The sequence below is a fragment of the Tenrec ecaudatus genome, chromosome 8, assembly GCF_050624435.1.
Source record: "Tenrec ecaudatus isolate mTenEca1 chromosome 8, mTenEca1.hap1, whole genome shotgun sequence".
NCBI lineage: Eukaryota > Metazoa > Chordata > Mammalia > Afrosoricida > Tenrecidae > Tenrec > Tenrec ecaudatus.
Genome location: NC_134537.1, coordinates 156,697,218 through 156,723,457, shown reverse-complemented (window position 1 = coordinate 156,723,457; position 26,240 = coordinate 156,697,218). Strand labels below are relative to the sequence as shown.

Here is a 26,240-nt window from a genome sequence, read left to right as displayed (position 1 = left end):
TTTCTATTATCATCTGCTTTCTCTTGGATTGAGGTTTTTCAGTATTTTATTTTACCACTGCTTGCTTGTTTTGTACGATTTTCTTTAGAAAAAACACAGGATAGGAAATCCATGGAGGAAATAACTAGATTAATAGTGCCTTAGGGGAGGCTTGGGGTTAGGGGGAGCTAATAACAATGAGTACATGTTTTAAAACTGATTGTGTAATTCTTTTAATATTAAACCTGGGCTTGTATGGTTTGTGAATTGTATGCCATAAAACTGTTGAAAAACAAACAAACACAGGCAGAGAGAAGTAGTTAAAAGAAGTTGAGACTCCTCTTAAGTTAATGTCTTAAACCTCAAACCCCAAAGCTAACATCTCCAGTAAAACAGTTGGGGGCAACTGGCAAGAAATGCAAAAAAGAATGCTCACTGTGTGTTATATACTGTACATAATAATAGCCAAGACACAAATAGATATATGCACATACATGTTTTATCACAGCACTGTTCACAAGAGCAAAAGTAACAAAATGTTAGAAAGAACCTAACTGTTCATTAGTGGAAGGATGGAGAAAAGTTCAGTATGTGCACACTCTGCAGTAACACTAAATAGCAACTCTTGGAAATGATGGATAACAGGGATGAACCTGGAGGACATTATGTGACTGAAATCAGTTCTTCACACATTGGCCAATCGTATATGCAGTCAGTGTCATAAAAGGCAAGGGAAGCTTTTCATCCTTAAGAGGCCTGGATGGTTGCCAGGGCGGGAGGGGGAGGGAGAAAGGGAGAGCGCCGGCAGAGGTGGGTAGGTGCTCACTGGAGCAAAGGCAGTCTACAACATGAGCTCACAGGGCTATCTCTGTTATATTTTATCACAGTTAGTGGCCACTTTGACTCTGTTGTGGTTTCCGGTATATGAAACCCAGGATGGGTGACTCTATAGAGACAATAACTAGAATAAAGTTTCCAGTGGGGGAGGTAGGGGCATGCTGCTGGTGGCAGCCGTGAGGTGAGAGGGAGCCTTCTAAGCCAGCAGCCAAGTCTCTCTCTAGCCACAGCCTCTCAAACATGTGGGCCCCTGGCTTCTAGCTCTGGCCTCGGCCTGGCTCCTCTGCTCTGCCGCCTGGCCTCCGCTCCAGAGTCTCTGCTGCCTCTGGTCTCCACCACCTCAGACAAGGATCTCAAACATGCTCCACTGGTAATTCTCCTGCATGGGATTTCTCTGCTTCTGACACGATTTCCATACACAGAGGAATGGCTTTGATGGGGTGTTGTTTTGGTCTTTCAGCAGACCTATCTCCAAGGAAACAAAGGTAGTAACTTGAATTACACCTACTATGGTGGAGACTCAGCATACATTCTTCCTTAATCTTGTTACAGAGAACTCCCTCCCAAACAGGATTATAACCACATACATATAGACAGAATTTACAATACATCACAAAAAGGATTACGGCTAGAAGGGCCCGGATAATGAACTAACAATTCAAGGGGATTGCAGTGGATGAGTCGAAACAAAATGAGGATGACCTGCTGAATGCTAAAACACATGGATTGTTCTGTAAACATCAACATTCATAACGAAAGAAGTTTTAAAAAGTAAAGATCCAGAATACACAAAGAATAGGAAGAAAAGCCCACATTCATTCACAAAAATAAGTTTAATTTGCATGATCCTCTGGATAATTACCTGAACCTTATCTTTAATTGTGGATGTTACACAAGGTTTCTGACATCTGAAAAGGGAGACTGTCACTCTGTGTGGGAGAATGTTCTGCTAGTGGCCTGCGCGGGTGTGGAGAATGTATTGATTTAAAATTAGTGCAGATAAAAGAATAAGAAGAGGGGGCTGTGCGGGTGAGGGAGGAGATAGAATTGGAATGCAAACAACATCTATACCGACACAGTAAGTATGGCATGCAGGTAGTGGCGGAAACTCTAAAATGCTAAACAAACAAACAGAATTCCAATCCAATGCCGTATTGTGGATCCGAAATCCCAGCCGCCCCACGGAACTGAGTAGAGCTTTGCCATGGGATTTCCAAGGCTGGAAGCAGTAAGGAAACCGACTGCGACGTCTTGCTCTCTCAGAGCAGCTGGCGGGTTTGCAATGCTGCCTTTTCTGTTCGCAACCAAACTCTTACTTGCGGTGCTTCCAAGGCTCCTTCGGCACGAGTCCATGGACACCACTCAGTGGCGTGCTGTGGAACCCTCTGCCGGGCAATTCCAGGCTAGTGAATGCACAGGAGTGTGAGGATGTGTAAGTGTACGCGAGCCCAGAAAGCACGGTCTGCGCATACCAGGGACTTACTATTTACACAGACACTACACAGTGTGATGGATGCTAAGTTTTCCGGTTGGGACTGACAGTCGGTCGGAGTGTCAACAAGAGGAAGGGTGTGGGGACACTTAAGGCCTTGAGTGGCTTCTATAAACTTGGCAGTCAGGTCAGCTTCTATAAACTAGTGAGGAAACTGACTGGGATATTTTAAAAGAGACTGAATTCTTGTCTTTCTTTTTTTTTTTTTAAGACTTAATTCTTAAGTCTCTCCAAAGACCCCCTTTGGAATTACCGAGAGTAGAGAAGTTAAACACCCACATGACTGATAGAAAGGGAAATAAAATTCTACATCTTGGTCCGGTTTTCTCTTATCGACGTATGGCTGAAGAATCAGTGACAGGTTTCAATTTTAGTGCAGATTCAAAAAGCATTTTTCAGATATAAACATTGATTTTGTCTTCTTTTTTGAAGGTTTTTAAAAAAATCATTTTATTGGGGGCTCAGGCAGTTCTTACCACAATACATACAGACATCCATTGTGTCAAGCACATTTGTTGCCATCATCATTTTCAAAACATTTTCTTTGTACCTGAGCCCTAGGTATCAAATTAATGTTCCCTAAAGTTCTGTGGTTGCTAAAAGTCCTTTGTTAGTGTGCATCCGTGGAACCCAAAGTAGTATCTTGTTTTGCTTCTCTACTCCCTAGTGTTTTCTTCTTTGGAAATCGAAACTTGAAAAACAAAAGAAACAGAATAACAACATCTCCAAACACGTCTGCATTCAAGGCACCCCAAAGCCGTAGTCTTCTTGGTTAGAAAGTCACTAAGAGACACGCAGCTAGGACAGGGTAGAAGTGCCCTTGTGAAGTTTCCGAGACTGTTAACTCTTTACAGGAGTAGAAAGCCTTGTATTTCTCCCACGGAGCAGCTGCTGGTTTCGAACTGCTAATCTTGCAGATAACAGCCCAACACTTAACTACTGAGACACCAGGGCTCCTGGCCATGACCCTAACGAAGTCCATTTCTCTCTAAGCCCTCAGGCCTTAATATGAAAATGACAACACCAAATGCAAAGATTAAGAATAGGACGCATTAAACTTGCAAATATATATAGAAAGTGCTATAATAGTAAGTGAAGTAGATTAAAAGGTGCTTTGAGAATTTTAAAATGCATATACATTTTCATTGAAAATACATAAATACATCTTACTCAAAAAATTAATGAAAGGCAAATATGCAAATAAAATAATTATATAGTTTAATGAAACTATAGGTAGCTTGCCCCCAAATTTCTTCATTATTACTATGTCTCCAATTAAAAAAAAAAACTCGGGTAGAGGCTGTACAGATGGATGTAGCGATTAAGCATGAAAGATCTTACAAAGTCTATAGCAGTTTGTACAGTTAGTAATAACTGAAGCTCCTCATTATTATTACCATGGTGACTGGAAGTCAAATTACTTCTGAAAAATGACAGTAGGGGCATCCACACCTTTTTAGACTGTAAGTATACTGAGTTTTCAGACAAGGAGGACCCAATTTATACAAATAGATATTTTTACTGTTATATATGCACACATCCCACATGCACGCATACATCTAGCTACACCTCCTTCAGGAACTGCCAAACTTAACCAACAGGGTTAACGTCTTGAGATAATCTCCTATCCTTTTTAGGAAACTCAAAGCATAGTCCTCTCCACGGCCCCCCTTGGAAGACATTAAGTCCATGGTCTCCATGACAAACAAGGAGGAGAAGGTGAATGGCTTGCTGAGTTGGAGGGGGCCAGCACATAGCTAGAAAAACCATGTTTCTAGGAAACCCCTGGTGGTATAGTGGTTACACATTGGACCGTGAGCCAGCTGCATGGTCGGCAGTTCAAAACCACCAGCAGCTCTGTGGGCGAAAGACAGGTACTGTCTTGGAGACCCACTGAGAGTCAGCACTGACTGAATGGAACTGACTGAGAGAGCCAAAGAACACTGCTTTGGTATGCAGATCATCAACTCTGGCTAAATATCTAAAACTGCTGCCAAGTTTTTGATGGATCCTTAAGGTAATTGCAAATTGTGGGAAACATTAAACAAAGATTCATACACTGTTCTATTCTTACCCCTTTTCCACACTGTCATGGACTGCTGAAATCACACCTTCCAGGACTTGGAGGGGGTCCCGTGACCCACCAAGGTCAGCACTGGCCCCACTGTGGAGGGAGAGAGCAAAGAAGTGATTCAGAAGGGCGTCACATGCACCTTGGCTAGACACGGTGTGTGCGGTCCGCGAACCCCGCTGGATGTTGGTAAACGACGTGGCCAGCTCGTAGTGCTCGTGCTGAATGCCGGCCGACTGAAGCCGTTGGTGGGTTTCTTCAATTTCTTTATCACCAGCTTCAGTGATGGGGCTTACATCTGAACTGCCTGGATTTCCTTGCACGCAGATACATAGTATCCTATTACAGACAGCATTGTGATTCAAGATACGGCCCTATGATTCATTACCATTTCACAACGTGTATGCCTGGAACATTAATGAATTATGAAGATGCGGCAGAGGGAAACGGCAATTTTAAATTTAGAAAAATAAATTTAATTTCTATTACTCAAATCAGTTGTTTGGTTCAATTAGTGACAGACCTTTCCTATTCTGTGCCTACATAAAGTTAAGTGGCTTCCTAAAAGGTCAATGTTATAATGTCAATAGGAGCGTCGTTTTTTCTTTAAGAGGTAGGTGAACCTCTCTCCCACAACAGAATGATTTAATTCACATTTACTGAATCTTCTGTATGCAGAGCAGATGTTTATTAGACCAGAATTACATATTTAGCAACAGAACTGTATGTAGGGAGAGGGTGTTTAATTTGTCAGCATTATCTAAGTGTAAGAAAAACACTTGCCGTATTTTATTTTAATTAGTGAGGTAAATGTGTAATTTTTAGGAAATAACCAAAGTCATCAAAGCACAAACCTTTCAAAAATGTTTCTCTCTTTTGGTGAGTTTAAAAAGGATGACAATAATTAAGAAAGATACATAAAATGTGGCCAACAACTATGTCATAATCTGAAGAGGAGAGTCACTCTTACAACGACCACGTAACAGTATTTTCTAGAATGTGGCCTTTCTTCATTCTAAAATATTGTATGCTACTTCATGTCTCTTTCTCTATATAAATTTTCAAATACCTCCGAGCATTGGGTGAAAAGTGTACAAGGCTGGGGTAATTAAACTGATAAAAGCTCATTTGATTTCAGTTCAGCTGCAGAAAGCTGACATGCATTTAATCAAAAAGTTCCTCAAGAGCAATATAGAATTACCAAGAATGCTGAAAAGGAGAATAAATTAAGTGCAACTAAAGCCTAACTGCATCATTCACAGAGAGTGCTTGAGTCCTCATTCTTTTCTTAGCTTAACTTTTACTCTTTCCTAATCCTTTTGCAATCCTACAGGGACTCAAGCATATCAACACAAATGAGAATTTCTCATTTGACAGCTTTACTGACCAATTCCAAAGAAATAATGTCCTAAGACACCAACCTCTTCGGTGTATGCCCCACCTTACCCGATGGACTTCAAACAGAAGGGGAATGACAGAAACGGTGAGGTCGGAAAACCACAGGCAGTCACACGGTCTTCCGGCATTTACCTTCTTGACATTTTGGCTTTCCCCATAGTTTAGGGACAATTTCTTTTCTTTCTTTTTTTTATGTTGGGTGGGGTGGGAAAGAAACAGAAATAAGCTAATTTCCTAAGATGTTACACTTCAAAACACTAGTGAAACATTCCCCGGCTTGTCCATTTTAAAACACAAGACTCTGAGAACTCTAACATTGCTCACGTTTGTAAATTACTCCAGAGCCTATTACATGATTGTATTTTCAGGATCACCTTGAGGCAGGCACTGCTACTGGCAAAATCCCGCCTCAGTTACTCCCTTACTTACCTTAGCTCTGAGATTATCTGCATTACGGCACGCTGCACAACATCCCGGGGCGAGATAGCAAGAGGACCAACGGCTACTTCCAGCAGCTGCTGAATCATTCGTAGAGGCTGACCATCTAAACACATGGTCACAGCTTGATCATAAAGCTTCCCTTTTTCTGAGCGAGACAGGTCATAGAGGTTATAGTATTTCTGCAGCGTTTCCTGGAAAGACAGAACATTCAACACTAGATGTGAAGCAGGCATTACGTGTGTGCGTGCGTACATGGGTACCCAGTTTCCCCAGATTCTCAAGCCACAGAAGTCACAACCATGAAGGCCACACTCAAGAGCACACAGAAGTGAGGCTCTAGGTTCACCAGGACTGAACGCCAATCTTTGCTTTTCCCGTTTAGTGTTTAAGGCTCTGTAAAATGAGGACGAGGGCAGGCAGTAGGCTCTTGTGAATTGGCTAAATGAGATATCAGGCACAGAGTAATACTGATTCAGCGAAACTTTATTATTATTATTTACTATGAATAAACAAGGACTGTAATCTATTCAGGATCGTGTACACGAACCCCTGGTACTGTACATTTACCTGTAATAGCACACAGCAATAGTTTTAATGAGCCTCATTTTGGGAGAAGGTGGTTTAAGATCAAAGACGTCAAATCGTGTGCTCCACGTCCTATGGCTGCCAATGCAGAGCCAGTCACACGCAGAACCTAACCATGCCTCTCTTTGAGAGGGTCTCTGAAAACCAAATGTTAACAAAAATAACAAGAAATGGGACAGAAATCATTGCTTTTCAGCATACCAAATAGGTCACTTCATGATAATTAAATCTTCCAGGTTCTCTACAATTTATCAAGTAATGCTGAATATACTGCTTTGTCTTTGAAAACAACTATGAAAAACTATGAGCAATCATCATATTTGTTGATATTAAAATTCAAACTCACTGCCATTGAGTCGACTCTGACTCATAGCAACCCTAAGGGACAGGGTGGATTTCCCCTGTGGACTTCCCAGTCTGGCACTCTTTGCAGCAGTGGACAGTCTGTTTTCTCCTGTGGAGCGGCTGGGGATTTGAATTGCAGACTAGAGATTACCAGCTCAAGACCTGACCATTATGGCACCAGGTTCACCATGAAGGCTCCTCTTATTGATACTAAAGAACTCTTAATTATTTTAATTTTATTAACATTGTAGGGGTTAATTTAAAATACACATATATGCATACATGTGTGCGTCTGTGCATACACACATGCTTATATAGTATATTTATTGATGAAATGAAAGATGGTTAGGATTTGCTTTGAAATAATCCATAAAAGTGGAGAGGAACCAGGCAAAGGTATGAATGAAATGTAATTGGTCTTGTGTTGATATTTGTTGAAACTGAGAGTAGGACACATGGGGCATTTTATTTTGAACTTTTTAATATGATTAGGGTGAAAGTTTACAGAGAAAATAGGTTTTCCACATATTTGGATTTGAGAAATTGATTCTTTTTTTTTTTAATTTTAACAATTTATTGGGGCTGATACAATTCTTTTCACAGTTCATACATATACATACATCAATTGTATAAAGCACCTCTGTACATTCTTTGCCCTAATCATTTCTTTTTTTCTCCTCTTTTCTTTTTTTACATTTTATTAGGGACTCATACAACTCTTATCACAATCCATACATATACATACATCAATTGTATAAATCACATCCATACATTCCCTGCCCCAATCATTCTCAAGGCATTTGCTCTCCACTTAAGCCCCTTGCATCAGGTCCTCTTTTTTTCCCCCCCTCCCTCCCCATTCCCCCCTCCCTCATATGCCCTTGGTAATTTATACCTCGTTATTTTGTCATATCTTGCCCTATCCGGAGTCTCCCTTCCCCCCTTCTCTGCTGTCCCTCTCCCAGGGAAGAGGTCACATGTGGATCCTTGTAATCAGTTCCCCCTTTCCAACCCACTCACCCTCCACTCTCCCAGCATCGTCCCTCACACCCTTGGTCCTGAAGGTATCATCCACCCTGGATTCCCTGTACCTCCAACCCTCATATGTACCAGTGTACAGCCTCTGTCCTATCCAGCCCTGCAAGGTAGAATTCGGATCATGGTAGTTGGGGGGAGGAAGCATCCAGGATCTGGGGGAAAGCTGTGTTCTTCATCGATACTACCTCACACCCTAATTAACCCATCTCCTCTCCTAAACCCCTCTATGAGGGGATCTCCATTGGCCGACACTTGGGCCTTGGGTCTCCACTCTGCACTTCCCCCTTTATTTAATATGATATATATACATACATATATACATATACACATATATACACATACATACACACACTTATATCTTTTTTTTTTGCATGATGCCTTATATCTGGTCCCTTGGGCACCTCGTGATCGCACTGGCCGGTGTGCTTCTTCCATGTGGGCCTTTTTGCTTCTGAGCTAGATGGCCGCTTGTTCACCTTCAAGCCTTTAAGACCCCAGACACTATCTCTTTTAATAGCCGGGCACCATGAGCTTTCTTCACCACATTTGCTTATGCACCCATTTGTCTTCAGCGATCCTATCATGGAGGTGTGCAGTCATTGATTCTAATCTCCACATGGTAACAGCACACTTGCTACTTCCTCTCAGTATTTACTGTTTCCATTTGTCTTTCTTTTCCAGCCCTCGCTGCTTTCTGAGCTTAATCCTGAACAAACGCTGTTTTTAAAAAAATCCCCTATGGTGAGCTGTTTTAGGCACGTACATCTCCTTGGTGTTACTGTCAGCTGACAGACCTGTCTATAAGCACTCCCACTGTCCCGGGCCCAGGCCTGACTCGCTGCGAACCTACAGCAGAGCGCCCAAATGCCCTGTGGGTTTCCGAGGCTGTCATTCTTGAAAGGGAGTGGGGAGCCTCATCTTTCTCCTGGAGAGCTGCTGAGGGTCCCTGTGAATCAGGATGGACTAGACGGCAGTGGGATGAGGCTTTTGCTTGAAAAATAAGAGAAGTCATCGAAAATGTTTATACTTATAAAGAGGTCACATTTACTAGAAAATTAAGATTTTTCCCTAGTTCTTAACATTATAGCGAGCGCCCTGTAATACCCGCAAGATAAAATCAAGAGGGTAAAAGCAAATCTGCTCCCCATAAAGGCATCTGAGACGCTCAAACCTTATTGCACACTATTTCTTAGAGAGGCTAATGGGCACTGAAACCTAGAAATTGAAATAAAACTGCTACGAAGCTTTTGAATTCTTCTCATTATGCGTTCAGTGATGGGTTTGCGTGTATGTGTCTCATAAAATTTCTGAAGTCTCCCATTCGTTCATTACTTGAACTCTGCACTGATTGTTCAAATCAGGTTCAGTACAATCCAGTTCTTAAGGATGGGAGAAAACTTTGCAAATGGATAATAGTTATGGCCGCAGAATATGATGAGTGTAATGAATGTTACTGAATTACACAGGTACAAATACTGAAATGGGAACTGTAGTGTAGTTATATATATTTGCCATCATGAAAATGTCTATTAACAACAAAAAATAAAATAATTCAATCAATTATAGTTTCAGAAAAATAAAAGAGGTCAGTGGCCATTTATAGGTTCATTTGCCACAGCAGCGGGAGCCCTGGTGGCCGGCCTTGCGGCTAGGCGGGCAGTGAAAGCCCACTCACTGCTCTGAGTGAGAAGGATGTTGCTGTTTGCTTCCTTCCAGATTTGCAGCCATGGAAACCGCTACAAAGAGTCGTGAAGAACTGAAATCCACTCGACAGAAGTGGGCCTGGCAATAAAGGACACATGTGCAGTATTGTTCACGTACCTTTCTCTTACAGGTACCCATCAACTTGCTACGGCCTACGTTCCTTTTAGGAGAGACCTACATTCGTCAGAGCGTCAGCTGACAAGAAATCCCAAGAGGGTTTTAGTGACGAACAAAGCGGCATTGAGCATTTGTTTGACAGCCGGTCTGGTCTGCCAGGCGGCATCACATCCGTGCACAGAGCAGCAAGGTGACTCCACAAGCTGCTCCTGGAGAAGGACCCCGCAGCACAGCAGGAAGCCCCCAAATCCACTTTGAACGGGCTCCGAACATTCTATGCCCCCGGCAGTTAGGGTTTGTGTGCTATTTGGTAGTTTCCCCATCTCAGTGTTAATTGCTTCTTCAGTTGATGTCATTTTGACTTAAGAAAGCTGCCACAGGGAGGCTACTGTCACAGGTGTGTGTGTAACCTGCATATGAAAACCATTTACTTGTTAACTGCCAACTTTTCAATTTTATAAAAGAACTAAAAGTCACAAGTCTGCTGTAATCCTGACCAAAAGCACAAAATGCGACATGGGTGTTCAGGTTCCATACGCAGATTGAACCAATGAGGACGCTTCAGTGACCTTTAAACTCGGAGCCCCGTGGGGCTCTGAAACATCGGGGCTGTGCTTTGTGAGACACGGAAGAGGGGCTGAGATCACCCGAACGAGTAGAAACATTTGTACTGAGCAAAACACTCTTGTAAGTAATAGGTTGCATCAAGACCTTACAGATTAAAACAAAATAAAGTGTATACTTATTTTGAAAAAAACATTGAAGCAAGGCATGAAGGTTACGTCTGGATTTTTTTTTGAAAATTAGGAGAAAAACCACTACTTAATTATAGTGCAAACCACGGACTAGCTAGAATTAGAGCTTAACAGAGACAGCCGCTGCCATGTCTCAGCAGTGGAGACCACCGGCTGGGCCCCTCTCTAGGGTTCAACCCCAGCTAATCATCTCCTCCTCGCTTACTGGGCTCACCCTGTCACCTCATCCCCAATACCAACTGGTCTAATTGACTTGAAATCCTTTTAGAAAGTGAAAATGGAACCGACAATCCAGTGATACTGGAGAGGTTAAAGCATAAATGTCTGAGGACCTTTGTGAAGGATCTCTGTAACCCATGCTGCCTTTCACTGCGGGCTAGAGGGGAGATCCCCACTGGTACAGAGAAGTACTCATGACGTACGGAATCCTGGTCAGATAAAACCTGCAGGAACAGGGTGGGAGGAGCAATACCAGGAGGACGGGAAGGTGGGGGAGGAGGAGAGGAATGGGGTCACAGGATGGGCGCAGAACACCACTACCATCAACCCTCCCCCCCCACACCGGGCAGACGGACCACAGAAACCGCGGGGACGAGAGACAGAGTGGTCGGTGTAAGATACGAAAGCAATACTAATTTATAATTTATCAAGGGTTTGAGAGGGTGGGAGGGGGAGAGGGAAGGAAAAACGAGTGGCTGATACCAAGGGCTCAAAGTAAATGTTTAGAAAATAATGATGGCGACATATGAACACGTACAAACATGCTTGATACTATTGATGTATGGGATGTTATAAGGTCTGTAAGAACCCCGATAACATGATCTTCAAAAACAAAACAAACTGTTGCCCTCATCTTCAAAGAGACAGCACCTGCAGTTGACTACTGAGTATTTATCAGTTTTCACTGTGTTGTTACCTGCTCACTACTTTTCAGGGAGACGATGAAGCTGTGGCTGAGGGTCTCCAGGTGGGCCAGTGATTTTTCCAGGTGACTCAGTGTATCTGCATAGGTAACTTTAGAATCACTCTTTTCTTCAGTGCCTTCTTCTAAATTTCTTTTCCTTGGCTTCTCAATAAAATGTTCGACTGTCCTAATAACTTTTCTAGTCATCTCTTTACGCGCTTCCACAGATAGCTTAAAAAAAAAGAAAGAGAAGAGAGTATCAGCAACTGCCTAGACTGGTCTAACATTAGTACAGGTGGGTAAACAAATAAAATTTTAACATATGAATATGCAACTTTAATCAATGAATGAGAGTTTTGTTATGCTAACTTTACTTTCATTAAGAACACCAACTATTTTTAAAAAAAGAATAGTGTGATACTATTGTTACTATTAAATAAATAAGAATAGATTTAAAAACCATGGTGTGATGAAAGTAGTAGTTATGCACATTATTGGTTATCCTGAAACAATTAGATTTCATTTCTACTACCATAACTTAGAGTTTGGAGTGCTTGCTTCGGCAGCACATATACTAAAACTTATAGTTTGGATCATTCATTACAACTAAATAATTCAAAAGAAACAATTATAGGCATTCAGATTTTAACTGGAATTCAACTATAAAGGCAAAACTCCAAATGCAAAGTAACTGATCATAAAAGAGATGTTTATTAGCTTAAAGCAAATGACTGAACCTTATGCCAGACTAAGATAAAACCAGTATAGCAATTCGGAAAATGTTTATCATATAAAATAATTAAATTAAACATGTGTTTATGCCTAAAGATTTTTTTAAACACACACATAAACCAGGGTTGTCATCCTGAACAGTTTTTTTATTTTCTAACTTACATAGTTTCTGTAAAGATGATGTATTCAATCCATTATCATTACGAATATGTGGCAGGCACTGTGCTAGGCAGGCAGGGGTTTCAGTTTTCTAATAAAATTTAAAATACTAAACTGGTCTTCAGGAAAACAAAGCAAAGTTTATACCCGTTTTGGAGGAGACACCACATATCTCTAATCAGTACTGTCCTGGCACCTCTAACTGCCGGGACACTCAACAAGAAACCACTCAAAACCGGGGCTGCAACTCCACTCCAGGGACTGGACGGGAGTTATCTTTCTTCTGGTCCTCGGACTTCCAGCTCTCTGCTTTCCACAACATTTAGGAAAGATCTAATTGCTCCGTAATCTGATAAATGAGGAAAAGGCTACGTAGTGGTAGAGCTGGAGGGGCCTTTTGCTCAACTTCTTAAAGGGTGTTTAGAGAATCAGGAGGTACTTACTTCTCTGACAAACTCTTTCCCCTCGGTTTACCTACGCGAAGGAAGTTTTTAATGTGCTCATATGAAAAAATATAAAAATATTAAATACACCTTATGTCGAGCCATTTCAGTCTAGCAATCTATAACAACAGAGAATCTAAGGGCACAACAACTAATTACAAACAGTATTTAAAGCCCTGCTCACCTCACAGGATGCACATTTGAAATATGTTTTACTGTGTTATAATTAACATTTATAAAAATTTTAACATAGCTATGTTATATCAAATGCAACCTGAGAGAATTGAAATAATTCAGAAAAAGTTTTCAATCTAAGAGCTCTGTAGGAATAAGTACAATTTAAATGTTAATTTCTATTTATATATTTTTGATGCAGAGAAACAAGAATTTTTCACATAAAAGCATTTCACGTGAAAGTTATGATAGAATGCTATGAAAGAAACAGTGGGAATAAAAGGAAATACGCAATCTTTCTATTTCTAAGGCTATGCTTCCTGTATTTTATAAATGAATGGTAAATATCAAATCATTGTTACATAATTATTCCAGAAAGAAATAGAATTATATGTATTATTTTAAATGGCAATATTTTAAATATGCTGGGAATTACATTTTCCTTTGAAACCATTTACAATTGTCCTAAAAGTTTTAGATATCATGTGTGAGCAGGTTCAGCAACCTTGGTCCAAACCCCACCATCATTCTTTAAAGAAATGGGAAGTTATCCAAAGAAGTCCCTTGTGCTACTGAGAAAGGACCCATCACTTCAAGAGGGAGCATATGATCAAGGACTGATGGGATCTGGGATGGAGTTCGAGCTACACTGAGACACTGGTGAACAAGGCTAAGGATACCAAATGCAAAGTGTCCACACACAGACGGAGCGCAGGGAGGGCGCATGCTTCTGTGACAGCATATCTGGAAGGCAGTCACCTGGCCAACCAACTGGGAAAGCTCCAGTTCCAGGCCCATTGCAACCAAAAGCAATCTAGTAGAAGGCAGGACGATTTGGACAAAATCATTAATATGACGTACATGTAAACTGGGAAGATACTACAAAAATGGTTGAAGCAATATAGAGAAATCCAAGCGAGATTCAGAAGAAGATGTGGAACCAGGGAGTTGCTGTTATTAAATACATCTTGACGGAAAGTAGAGAATACGAGAAGGATGTTTACCTGGGTTTCATTGACGACATGAAATTATTTCACTGTGTGGCTGATAAATTTAGAAAATTATTGTAACGAATGGCAATTCCAAAACACCACCGTGCTCATGGGGAGCCTGTACAGAGACCAGGAGGCTGTCGTTGGAATAGGGACGACGCGACACATCTCTGTGAAGAAGGGCGTGCATCAGGATGGCAGGAGTCGTATGAACAACCTGCAATATGCAGCTGTTGTAACCTTGCATGCTGAAAGGGAGAAGGACTGGCAACATGTACTGCTGAAGATTAAAGACCGCAGCCTTCAGGAAGGACTACACCTTCAGAAGCCAAACCTCATCCCGACTAACAAGCACCATCACAATGAAAGGAGAAGAGGCCGACGTTGGGCAAGGTCTCACTTTCCTGGATCCACCATCCACTTCCATGGAAGCAGCAGTCATGACACGAAGGAGAAGTGCTCGGAGGAGATCTTAAACGTCCGATAAAGCAAAGGCGTCACTTTGAGGGCTAAGGTGCACCTATCCTCCTGGTTGTATTCTCCAGTGTCTCATATTTATGAAAAAGTTGGACAACAAATAAGGAAGACAGATGAAAAGCGAGTTCCTTTCCATTAGGGTGCTGCTGACGCACATTAAATATACCAGGGCCGACAGCAGAGTGAACACCTCTTAGAAGGGTGAACGGTCGGACGGCCTCATTTGCTGTTGGCACGCCATCAGAAGGAGCCAGTCCCTGCAGGAGGACAGAACTGACCCCATGGCATCACACACACACACACACACACACACACACACACACACATGAGACGATGGAGAAATGAATACAGCCAACTCCTTAAATTCAGATTCCTAGTCTCTAGGATTGTAAAAGAATAAAACTTTGCTCTTGGAAGCCATGCAGCTGAGGTTTTACATTCCAGCACCAGGAAACTAAGGCAGGTAGTAGTTGTCTCGCTCCGGTGCACACCCACCAGGTGCCTGTCAGCTAGCCCCGTAACTGAACCCGTATTGCCTACAATCACAGTTAGAATTACATTGCAAACCCAAACTGGATCTCATGCACACAATCTATAACCAGATACTAGAAGTAAACAAAAATTTTAAGCAACAATGCAACACTTAATACATAATGTGAGATGCATTTTGATATGTTCTGCTCTAATCTATTATCTAGTGTTTAGTTTTTTTAAGCTGGTGTAATGAGCTAAACTTCCTGCAGGATCCATTAATCCATTTGCAACTCAGAGGCTTCGAAATCCCTGTGACTGCTCTCATGATGACGTGATGCCTTGCAGAGGCGGGGCAAGTGACCGAGTTATAAATAAGATATCAAATGATCTAAGTCATATTAGATGCCATTCATTCAAAATGAATCACTTTCTTTCACTAATAGGATCGCCGCTCACCACTCCTCTTTGTGCTACATGGATGTGTGCTTTCTATGTTACATCTATTACACTCTGACGTCACCAGCACAAGCCCCATCCCTTAATTTCTTTTCTACCATTAGTGTTTAGTTTAACATACTGAGTACTAGTAAAAATTTAACATATAATTTAAAGTATTGAAATAAAGCCAATTAGATATTCAAATAATAAAAATGCATGTTTCATCATACTCATTTATATGCTTGATCAAAGCATCAACATGATCACATACCCTTTTCCTTTACTAGAAACTGCTTATATCATAAATATAAACAATGTAGGCACAAGAGCTACTTATTTTTACCTTGCCTTTTGCCTGGGCCAGTATCCAGGGAACTACCTAGCTTGTTCACTGCTCACTGCTAGCAAGGACATCAACTTGTGCATTACTAAGTGCTCAACAGCTTGAAGGTCACCTTGATCTCAGTGAAGAGGGGCACGGAGGCGGCTAAAATGTGAATGAAAGGTGAGCGCCATCAGCAAGGAAGCCGCCTCTCCGCCCGCTGAGACGACACACAAAGGCTGGATCACGACTGCAAACCACTCACCAGTTTGCATTAAAACTCTTCTCTGCCACGGAAGACACGACACAATGGCTGTTTGGAAGATAATTTCAGATCCACTGAATTGACAGTAAAGCCAAGTCATCGGAGACAGAATGCTACAGAATGACTAAATTTAATAAACTGATTATCTGCAGTGGGTTCTAATGAACAACATAGAGAAAAAAATGCATTTCTATCATATCTTGATCATATTATTTCCATCCTATGATTGTACGAAAATGAGAAAACAACGGGCAAACGCATCAAAAGCAACGATTGGTGTCCGAGGCCTATCACAAGTAGGTTCTGAACTCAAGGACCCCTTCTACAGATTCTAGAGGAGTCACGGGATGAAATGTACCTGGCAGCAAGCTCTCCAGAAGAATCCCCACTCCAGAAGCTCTGATGGAGCCTCTCACCCTGTTGAAGATGTCTCCAGCGCTCCTCCGTCTGGCTCAGGATGCTCTACCCACACGGGTCAATCCTGGGCCTCTTCCAAAAGCTTGTTTTCTACAAGTCTTACAATGTTATTTGGTTCATCTAAAATTCTCTGCTCAAATGGCTGTTCCTCAACCTCAAGGCCTTCACGGAAATACCACTTGAACAGAGATGCCTTCCCTCGCTCTTCTGTCCTAACTCAGGTCACTGGTACCCTCCATCTTCGTCCCGCCCTTCTCAAGACTCACAGCTACCTATTTGTCTACACGCTGGTATCTTTGTTTATGTTAACGCCCTGGCATCCGAAACACATCCGTCTCACTCGATCTCCATCTGTGGCAAGGTATTTTGTTTGCCTCAAGCATTCGCTGGCCTCTGTGTGGAAAAATGATACAAGCTTGGCCCTGTAATTTACCTGGACAAGTATAAATATCACATTCCTCTTCTGAGCGCAGGCTAAAGAGTGCGCATGTGGACGCACACTGCTGCAGTAGCCCACCCACGCTGCCCCCACTGAGTCAGTGCCAACTCATGGCAGCCCTGTGTAGAGTTTCCCAGGTGACAGCTGGTTCAAAAGATGAGTCAATTAACATGGCCCTTCTAGCCACAATCCCTTAGGCGACCCATTATAAATGATGCCTGTGCCACAGTCTGGTTTTGGAGGGAGTTCTCTGCTATGGTCATGCTTAGGATTATGGTGGGATTAAGTTTCTACTAGGAGAAAGACGGAGCTTTCTACTCCTGTAATGAGTTACAGTCTTGGGACTCACCTTGTCCCATAGGGTCAGTGAGTCAGCATCACCTCGATGGCAGTGGGTTTGAGATTCCACTAGCAGAGGGAGGCACGGAGCTCCACGCTGGGCTGCTCGCCCAGAGAAAGACAAAGCTTCCTGTGTAGTAGAGAGCTAAGTCTCGGGAACTCATGGGGGCAGGTCCACCGGCCCCACAGGGTCACGAGTCAGAATGGACACCATGGCACTGAGTTTGGGTTTTCAGTAAACAGTGTGCATCAAGTGAGCAGCCTTGGTTTTCAAGGGGGTGGGGGGTGTCATCTGCTGAAAGCCAGAAAGCACATCTCCATCCAAATCATTCCTGTTATAAGAGCCCTCTGGGAAACAGCAGAGAGAAATCTCAGGGACTTTGGGAGGGGGCGGGGGGGCGGGGGGAAGCCAGCAGCGGAACATGTTCAGGCTCTCTGGATGGGGGAAGGCCAAGACTAGAGGCCTTGGCAACCATGAGAGACAGAGCAAAGTAGCCAGCCCGGGGAGCAGAGGCTGAGGCCAGGACCAGGCGGAGGAGCAGTGCTGACATGAGGAGACTGTGTGGCAGAGCAACTAGCTGGCTTCCTGGACCCGAGGCAGAAGCCAATGGACTATGGAACTGAGAGGCTGTGGACCAGATAAGAGACTGGAGTCTTGGCTGAGAAGAGGTACCACTGTGGACCACGGACTATATCCCTACTGTTCACTGAGCCTGACTTGTGGTCACTTGTTAATTTCCCAACCTAATAAATCCTCTTCACTGTAAGTTTTATCTGTGAGTTCAGCGTGGTCATTGCAACAAGTTACTGAAGCCAGCAGAGAAGTGGGGTGCTGTGGGAGGAGCAGTTGGTGTCGCTGTTGGTAAAAATGGAAGCATGCGAGAGTCATTTCTGACTTCTTCCTGGCAACAGGGAGGCCAGAGGCAGCTGGCTATTTGTCCTCTGCCATTTTTCTCATGATGTTTAAAACATATTAGGAAAACCAGTACATATATTATGAATGCCTAAACAATAGTAGCTATCATAAATAAAGTATGTTTGGTGCTGATTGCTTAATTTGATCCATCATCATCTTATCCAGAAAATAGTCGAGAAAACTTCTACAGGAGAGGGAGTCTGTCTGTCTCCATACTGGTACCTTCTTCCTTTCTCCCATTGTTACCAAAGTAATGTCGGACAATCAAGTTGACTTAAAATTCAGGTTTTACAATCCATTTCCAGAAAAAAAATCGAAATTCTTTACTAGGTACACAAGAGTTTTTATTTCCATATCCTTTCCTATCTTTCCAGTCGCCTCTCTATAGCGCCAGTGGTATTGCATCATCTGGAGTTAGCTGAAGGTACTGGGTTATTTCCTGTTTTCCTGAAATTGCTCAATTGGTCTGGACTGTGTTTCCCGGCTTGTCTTTCTCACAGTGCTCATGGCAAATAACCCAGCTCGGCTCAACTCCACTCCCTCCTAGAATATGGGGCCTTCCCTGGCTATTTTTCCGGCTCCTCCTACTCACGTGTTAAACGCTTGTTGAAGACATTTCTCAATAAAGAGTTTCCAGTCCTGCCAAGTAGGCAGCAACAACTGGCACACAGTGGCAGCCGCAATTACCCCAGGACCTTTGTATAGGAACCAATATTCAGAAATCAGTAGGCATCCATTGAGAGAAGAGGACATGGCTTTTGATTATAAGCATCTTCACCGGGCTGGCTAGCGAAGACATTTATTAGCTAGCAATTAGAGAATGGATTGGTTTGCATGTTTGAAAGCTACTTCAATGAGAGGAGGGAGCTTCTAGGCCAGAGTGTGGGGGAGTAAAGGTGGTCCGTGTCACCCAAGGGGAGGTTGTATGCAGATTCATTTCCTGCCCAGACACCTTGTTCATGTCAGAATATGCTTTAGTATTTGCTGCACATTATCCCGAGATTGTTTATGATGCCCCTGCCTTCCCAAAGCTTTACACCCGCTACGGGCGTAACACACTCCTTCTCCCAGGGTTTGAGCGAGAAGGCCTGTGAGGCCTGCCAGGGCTGCGCTAACACCCGCTCAGCAGCCGCCAGACGCCTTCTTGGAAGCAGACGGCATGATTATTGATGACTGAAATGCACACATGGTCTTCCGGCCAAGTTGTTAGTCTCTCTTACTAAATTAGCACCTCAGTCGATTGGAAATAATTTTCCGAGCACAAACAGACAGTGAGTTTTCAGCTTGGCCATCAGGCCGATAACCATGAACACCACAGATGGACTTTTGTGGCCAAGTTTCTTTGGCACGAGAGGCAGTGGGAAACGAGACATGGGGATCAAGCCTATGTTTGAATACTGACATCACTGGAGGTAAAAAGGCACTGAGGCAGCTCTCTAACTCTTAAAAACTTTAATCACTTTATCTGTGAAAAGGTGGACAAAAATACTAACTTCATTCTCTAGCATGACAAGGGACAGAGTAACATTCCATTCAATATTCTCTTCCTTGTCTTAAAATATCTTGTTGGAAGGCTGGTAGGTGGAAGATGTAGACGGACGCATGGTTATGGTTAATCTATGCCAATACTTAGGCATCCTGCTGTTACATGGGTTAGGCATCAGACTGGTAATAGGAAGTTCAAGTCCATCAGAAGCTCTGTGGGAGAAGAGTCCTAGAGATTTCCTCCTGTAAGACTGAGGCCTGATCACACCATCGAGAGAAAAGAACATACAACTCACAAGGCAAATGGATACAGTTCAACGGATGAACGGACCATGGGAACGTCAGTCAGGACCTAGGTGGGCCACAGCTCCCACTGCCAGCTGCTCAGAAAAAGATCGCATTAGAAGTGATGGTGAGAGTTAAAGAAAAATGTGGAACAAAACTAAAAATGATAAAAAGCAACAAGGCTTACTGGTGGATAGACAGTCTTGAGGAGCCCCCGAGACTAAGACCTTTGGTCACCCATTATGGCCAGCCAAACACCGGGCAAGCCTCTAAGGAGGACAGTGGTCCTACTGTGGTGCGCACATCGGACAGCCATCCAACGTTTGAGGACAAAAGGGCGACATTAGCCCAAGGACAGAGTTCAGAAGGGGTAGGGCAGGAGGAGGAGAGACATGGAAACGGGAGACACATGGAGGAGGAGGAGGAGGAGGAGGAGGAGGAGGAGGAAGTCTTGTTACACTGAAGGGATAGCAATGAATAAGCTGGAACAGAAGAGGTATGAGTTGTTGAATGTTAAACTAATGATGTGCTCTATAAACCTCACCCAAGTCACAATACAAAGTTAAAAAAAGGAACAAGGAAAGTAGTAAGGGCCTGGAAACCCTCCGGGGCTCTTCCACACTGTCATATATGGTGGCCATGAGTCACCTGAGAGCAACATGTCAATATTTGTGTGTAGCTTAGAGGACTATGACAGACTGTTAGAATGGGACCTTCCCTGGTGGCTAGTTGTGCAGTGAGGAGCTGCTCAGTGACCCAGGACAAGTAAAGTAGCCAGTGGTTCCTCAGAGCCTGAAAGAACCAAATTATCACCGAACTCTTCAGGTATGGGTTCTCTTGTCTGTGAAAGACAAAAGCGTACATGCCTTTCCTTTAGTCTCTGCTTGCCCTCATTGCTAACCCCTGTGCAATGCTACACTTGCACCCTGGGACAGGCAGAGACGGACACACATTATCTGTGAAGTACTGAAGGAACCCTGGCCGCACTGTCGGCATGTACAGATTTGTTAATGACAAGGTGAACATTGTGAACCTATCGGCTGCTTCCGGGGGGAAAAAGGAGGTCTTCTTGCCCTATTTCTCACCATTCCACACCAGAACCCCAAGCCAAAGTATCCCCATCTTTTGATTGGCTAACTCCAATGATCTCAATGGCCCTCTTGCTTCAACCATTATCTCCTCCATGAGTTTCAACAAAGCAGGCAAGCAATCGTGTCACAATGTTAGGTCAGAGCAAAACTCCTGAATGGCTTCACATCCATGCAAGTCTCTATACATGTCCTACAAGACCTACTCCTTTCTGCCCCTGTGCTTGCTCAAAGAGAGGTGAATCTGAAACACTTGCTGATTAAGAGCCAGGATTGTGCAACCTTCAGTATGGATTACAACTCAATGAAAAGAAGACCACGATCCTTACAACTGGAGCCTTACAAGAGAAAATGAGTTGTTCGTGATTCTGTCTTGCTTGGATCCACAATCAATGCTCATGGATGAAGTAGTCAAAAGCTCAAAAGACCCATTTCTTGGGAAAATATGCTGAACAAGACCTCTTTAGAGCACTGAGAAGCAGGGACACTACTTTGAGGACTAAGGTGTCTCTGACCCAAGCCATGCTGTTTTTCATTTGCTCCTATATATGCATGTGAAAGTTGAACGCTGAAGAAGGGAGGCCAAAGAAGAATCAATTAGTCTGAATCGTGGTGTTGGCAATGAATATTGAAATTAGTAAGTTCACATATCCATGAGCTATTAATAAATGTGAGTGGGAAATAAAGACTACCAAATGGGCTACCAAAAGGAGAAGCAAACCTGTCTTGGAAGAAGTAAGGCCACAGTGCTCCTTAGAGATAAGGATGGCGAGACTTCATCTCACATCCTTTCGGCGTTGACAGGAGAGACCAGTCCCTGGGAAAGGGCATCATGCTTGCTAAAGCAGCAGGAAGCGAACAAGAGAAAGGTCCTCACGGAGAGGGACTCGTACAGTGGCTGCAACAACGGTCCAGCACAGGAACACTTGTGAGCAGGGCGCAGGGCTAGGTAGTGTTGATTCTGTTGTGTATAGGGTCACGATGGGTCAGAATGGGCTGGATGACACTTAACAACAACATTCTATCCTGTCATTTATAACCATTGGTTTCTACCTTCTGTTTTAAGGTCTTTGAGCAAATATTAGTTTCTCAGTGGAAATGTTTTGGGTCCCTTAATTTAAATTGTAATAGTTCTACTGCCCTGAACTCCTGAATCCTCCCCAGCTTTACTTCCCAATTACATTTATTTACTCACGGGCACATGGCCTTCCTAATTTTGATTCTTGCTAGTTTCCACCTTCTCCTTCTGCAGTTACCTATTGTACTGAGGGCTGTAAACCTAGCATTGAGAACAAGCCCTGCCATGCAGTAGGCCCTGGGAGGTTCCCATTATTGTATAATAAATTACCCCAATCCAAAACTTTGCAGAAACTCGTCTCATGGTTTCTCAGGATCACGAATCTGGGCTTAGCTAGGGGCCTTCGACACAAGTTGCTCTACAGCTGAAGCTAAGCAGTTGGCCAGGACAGCAGGTTCATCGGCTCTTTCCCGTAGGAGGAAGATCCACTCTCATACGTATTCACGTGGTAGCTAGCAAGACTCAGTCCCTTCCCCTGTGGGCTTCTTTCAGGGCTGCCTCGAAATGCAGCAACTGGGCTGCCCAGAGGGAGCAAGCCAAAGAACGAAAGCGGCCACCAAGGAAGCCAGGGGCGTGGTTGTTATTGTTTGGGTGCCCGCATCTTGAAAGTGGAATCTCATCACTTCTGCCACCCTGGTCTGCCCAGCCTACACTCTAGGGGTAGGATCGCAGAAGAGTTAATGCCAAGAGAGAGAACTCTCTGATAACCACCTTAGGTGTCAGGTCACCCACCCTACCCCGGAACAAATACTTGTCTAATGAGTACACAAACGAACCAGAGAGGCGTAGTCGGGAAAAAGGAAGAGCCTACATCAAAGGGAGAAATCCTATCAACTTCCCTAGAACTTAGAAACGCTGTACTTTAACAAATAGGAAGAGGGATGTGGGGCAGCTCATCAACTTTCGGAGGCACCGAACCCACGTAAGGACTATAGACGGAGATTCTTCTCCGTCTTTCAAGGCTTGTAGAAGAAAGTCAGTTTCCCAGGACTAGCTGAGTTTTATTTATTTATGAGTACAGCACGTTACATTACATCAAGTTTCAAAAGTCTTATCCTCTACGCTCCCAGTGCTCTTCTTGTTCCCATTTATTCGCTGCCTTTGCCAGTCATTGCGGGGCGGCGGTGGGGAGGGGGCACCTTCCTTTTAGATTTCCTCCTGTATGCTTACCGCCTAAGCTCCTTGCTTTTCACAGTTTTGTCAAGATAGGATATGTTTATCTAAGTAAACTCTCGCCTTGGAAAGCTGAAGCCTGTAGTTCCTTAGAAGCAAAGACATTCAAGTTCGGGAATTGAAGGACGGTATTGACAACTCTAATAACAGAGGCAGGCTAGCTGAAGGTTAGGAGAATCGTTTACGCCGCACATTTTGAATGCCTGGAACACACACAGGTATTAAATATTTAACTATTCCTTCCTATGCACTCACGCAGCATTTACTAACACTCGGGGTGTGCTGTTTGTAGGTGCCCCGAGTCAACTTTCAACTCGCAGCCACCCCGAGAGCACAGCAGAATGCTCCTGATGGTTTCCAGACCACAATCCCTGCAAGAGCAGAGCGCCGGGCCTCTTTCCCTGTGAAGCCACTGTCTCGATTGAAACCGCCCACTATTCCGTCAGCAGGTTTGTGTCCCAGGTCCCTGTACTTCTCACGCCGCACTCTGGGTGTGAGTCAGCTTGCTGTGCAATCTTCGGCGGCCCCAGTAAGCTCAGAGCTTCTCACAGGCAAGATGCACGGCTGTTTCCGATCTGCTTTCTGCCCCTAGCCCAGTGACAACGAAGAGGTACTCAAATAAGCATTTCCAGAATGTATTGTGAATGACTACAACTCATCCATTCAGAATCAAAGGTGTCAAGTGAGAAATAATAATCTCCGAGGAGAGATCAACAGGCAAAAAGCTATGTTTAAAAATTAGGAGTATTAGTCATCTTGTACCCCTAAGTAAACAAGGTATACTGCGCTGATAGATAAATTCTTGATATGATTTTAAAATAGCAACAAAGATCACTAAATAATTGTCAGTGTTGATTATTGCTTTTCCATTTGTTTCCATTATAAAGACGTCTAAACATTGATTCTTTTTAGGAGAATGACATGCAAAATGTTCCCCTCAGATGCTTGGGTTGGACCCCTGACATCTGTGACTGTGCTACCTTCTCCTGCAGAGAGAGGCTGGAGAGGTGATGAAAGGCGCAGACCCGGAGAACGCGGGGAGTATGCCCCAGGCTCCAGGTAGACTAGCTAGTCACATGAATCCTTACCAAAAACGGAGAACCGCGTCTGGGTCCGAGAGTAGGAGGCGAAGACAAGAGGATCAAGAGATGCAGCGTGCTGGTCTTGAAGACACGGAAGGGAGTCATAGCTAAGGAATGAGAGCTGGCTCTGGACACGGGAAAAGGCAAGTGACTGGATTCTCCCCTAGAGCTTCCAAAAAAGAATGCACCCCTCGTGGCACCTTGAAACTCCTTACTGACGCGAACCTGCGGCACTCTAACAAAATAGATCCATGCTGAGCAATGCAGAGGGGCAACTATGAGTTAATCATCCCTCTCAAGCTTCGAGATGTATAGCCCCTGCAAAGGTCACGTGTTCATGATCTAGACCTCTTAATAGTGGAAGAGGCAAGGTTTAGAGTCCTTTAGAAACTGCTCCCTTGCTTCAAGCATCTTTTCTTTCCCTGGACTTGTCTCCCAAGGCACCCCCTGCTAAGCTTAATTCGCATTACAAGGTAGATAGCTTAGTTAAAAATGATAAAAGCTAAATTTGGCAGACACGATAAAATATATCGAATAGTTCATAAGTTCAAAGTGTGGTATAATGACATTCTATCTTGCACTTTCAAATTATTTATAACACTTCCATCAAGTTGATTAAAAGTATTTGAAAAAATTGAAATGATAAGACAATCCTTTATGCATACTCAAAAATATATCTCTATTATCCTGATTTATATGGGTTTGGTTTCAGAAATAATGATCTATATCAATGGTCCAGATTATTATATGTGTATATTATTATAATTACATTGGTATATAGTTTGTTGTTTTCCCCCGTGTCACCGAGTTTGTACTGACGTTGAAACAGCATGACTGTTAAAATTGCCGATGCCTTCACATAAAGAAAGAGAGTGGCAACAACTGTAGGGCATCCACTGTAATTTTCACTGTCATTTCCTCCCAGGAATGCTCTTTATGGAGCAGGAGTCATCTTTCCACCTCATCTGCAGAGTGCACATCACTTTCACATTCTGGGTGAGGAAGGAGGAGCTGTATGTAAAGTCCACTGCTGCACACAGAAACATGATGAGGATAAAGCATTTGTGCATTTAGAACAGCGGTTCTCAACCTGTGGGTCGTGACCCCTTTGGGGATCAGATGACCCTTTCACCGGGGTCACCCGATTCATAACAGCAGCAAAATTACAGTGATGAAGTAGCAAAGAAAATAATGTTATGGTTGGGGGGGGGCCTGTATGAAAGGGTGGCGGCATGAGGAAGGTTGAGAAGCACTGATTTAGTGAACTGTGGGCAGAGGTAGCTAATTTCCACGTACAGCGCCGTGCGTGCCTGCTCCAACAACTGGCAGACAAACCACGGCTGCCAGACTTGGATAGTCCACAGCGATCTCCTCCAACGTGAACAGTGCCGGCGGTCATTTCAATGAAAACTTCGCCAAGTCTTTGATCCCACTGCTAAAGTTCAAGTTTCCACAGAAACAATTAGTTTTAGAAAACCTGTCAATACCACTGTGAGTCTGATAGCAACCCACTACTTAAATACTTAGGAATAAACATTTGATAAAATGTTTTCTCAGATTAATAAATGTGATTTGTTAACATGATTACAAAATGTATCAACATTTGAAAGGACTGAGTACCTTTGCAGAGCAATTTTTCAAAAGCTCCCATAAAACATTAATACATTCTATGACAAAATCATACACATACAAGAGATCCATTGAGTATGCAATGTAGGTCAAAAGATTTTATAACATAATAGGGAAGCATAAATTCAATAGCTTCCCCCCAGATTCCAAAATATACCCAGTTTTTA

The 26,240-nt window shown here is 43.2% G+C and overlaps 1 protein-coding gene across 1 annotated transcript in view; it reads right to left on the bottom strand.

The window, feature by feature from the left end:
• The window catches only part of NBAS (NBAS subunit of NRZ tethering complex), a 383,893-nt gene that overhangs the window by 61,499 nt on the left and 296,154 nt on the right, over positions 1–26,240 (bottom strand). Inside the window, exons 45-47 of the mRNA XM_075557089.1 lie at positions 11,679–11,897; positions 6,207–6,409; positions 4,383–4,472 (exon numbers count right to left, since the gene is read on the bottom strand). Of these exons, the coding sequence (XP_075413204.1) occupies positions 4,383–4,472; positions 6,207–6,409; positions 11,679–11,897 (512 nt within the window). The remainder of the gene's footprint in view (positions 1–4,382; positions 4,473–6,206; positions 6,410–11,678; positions 11,898–26,240) is intronic.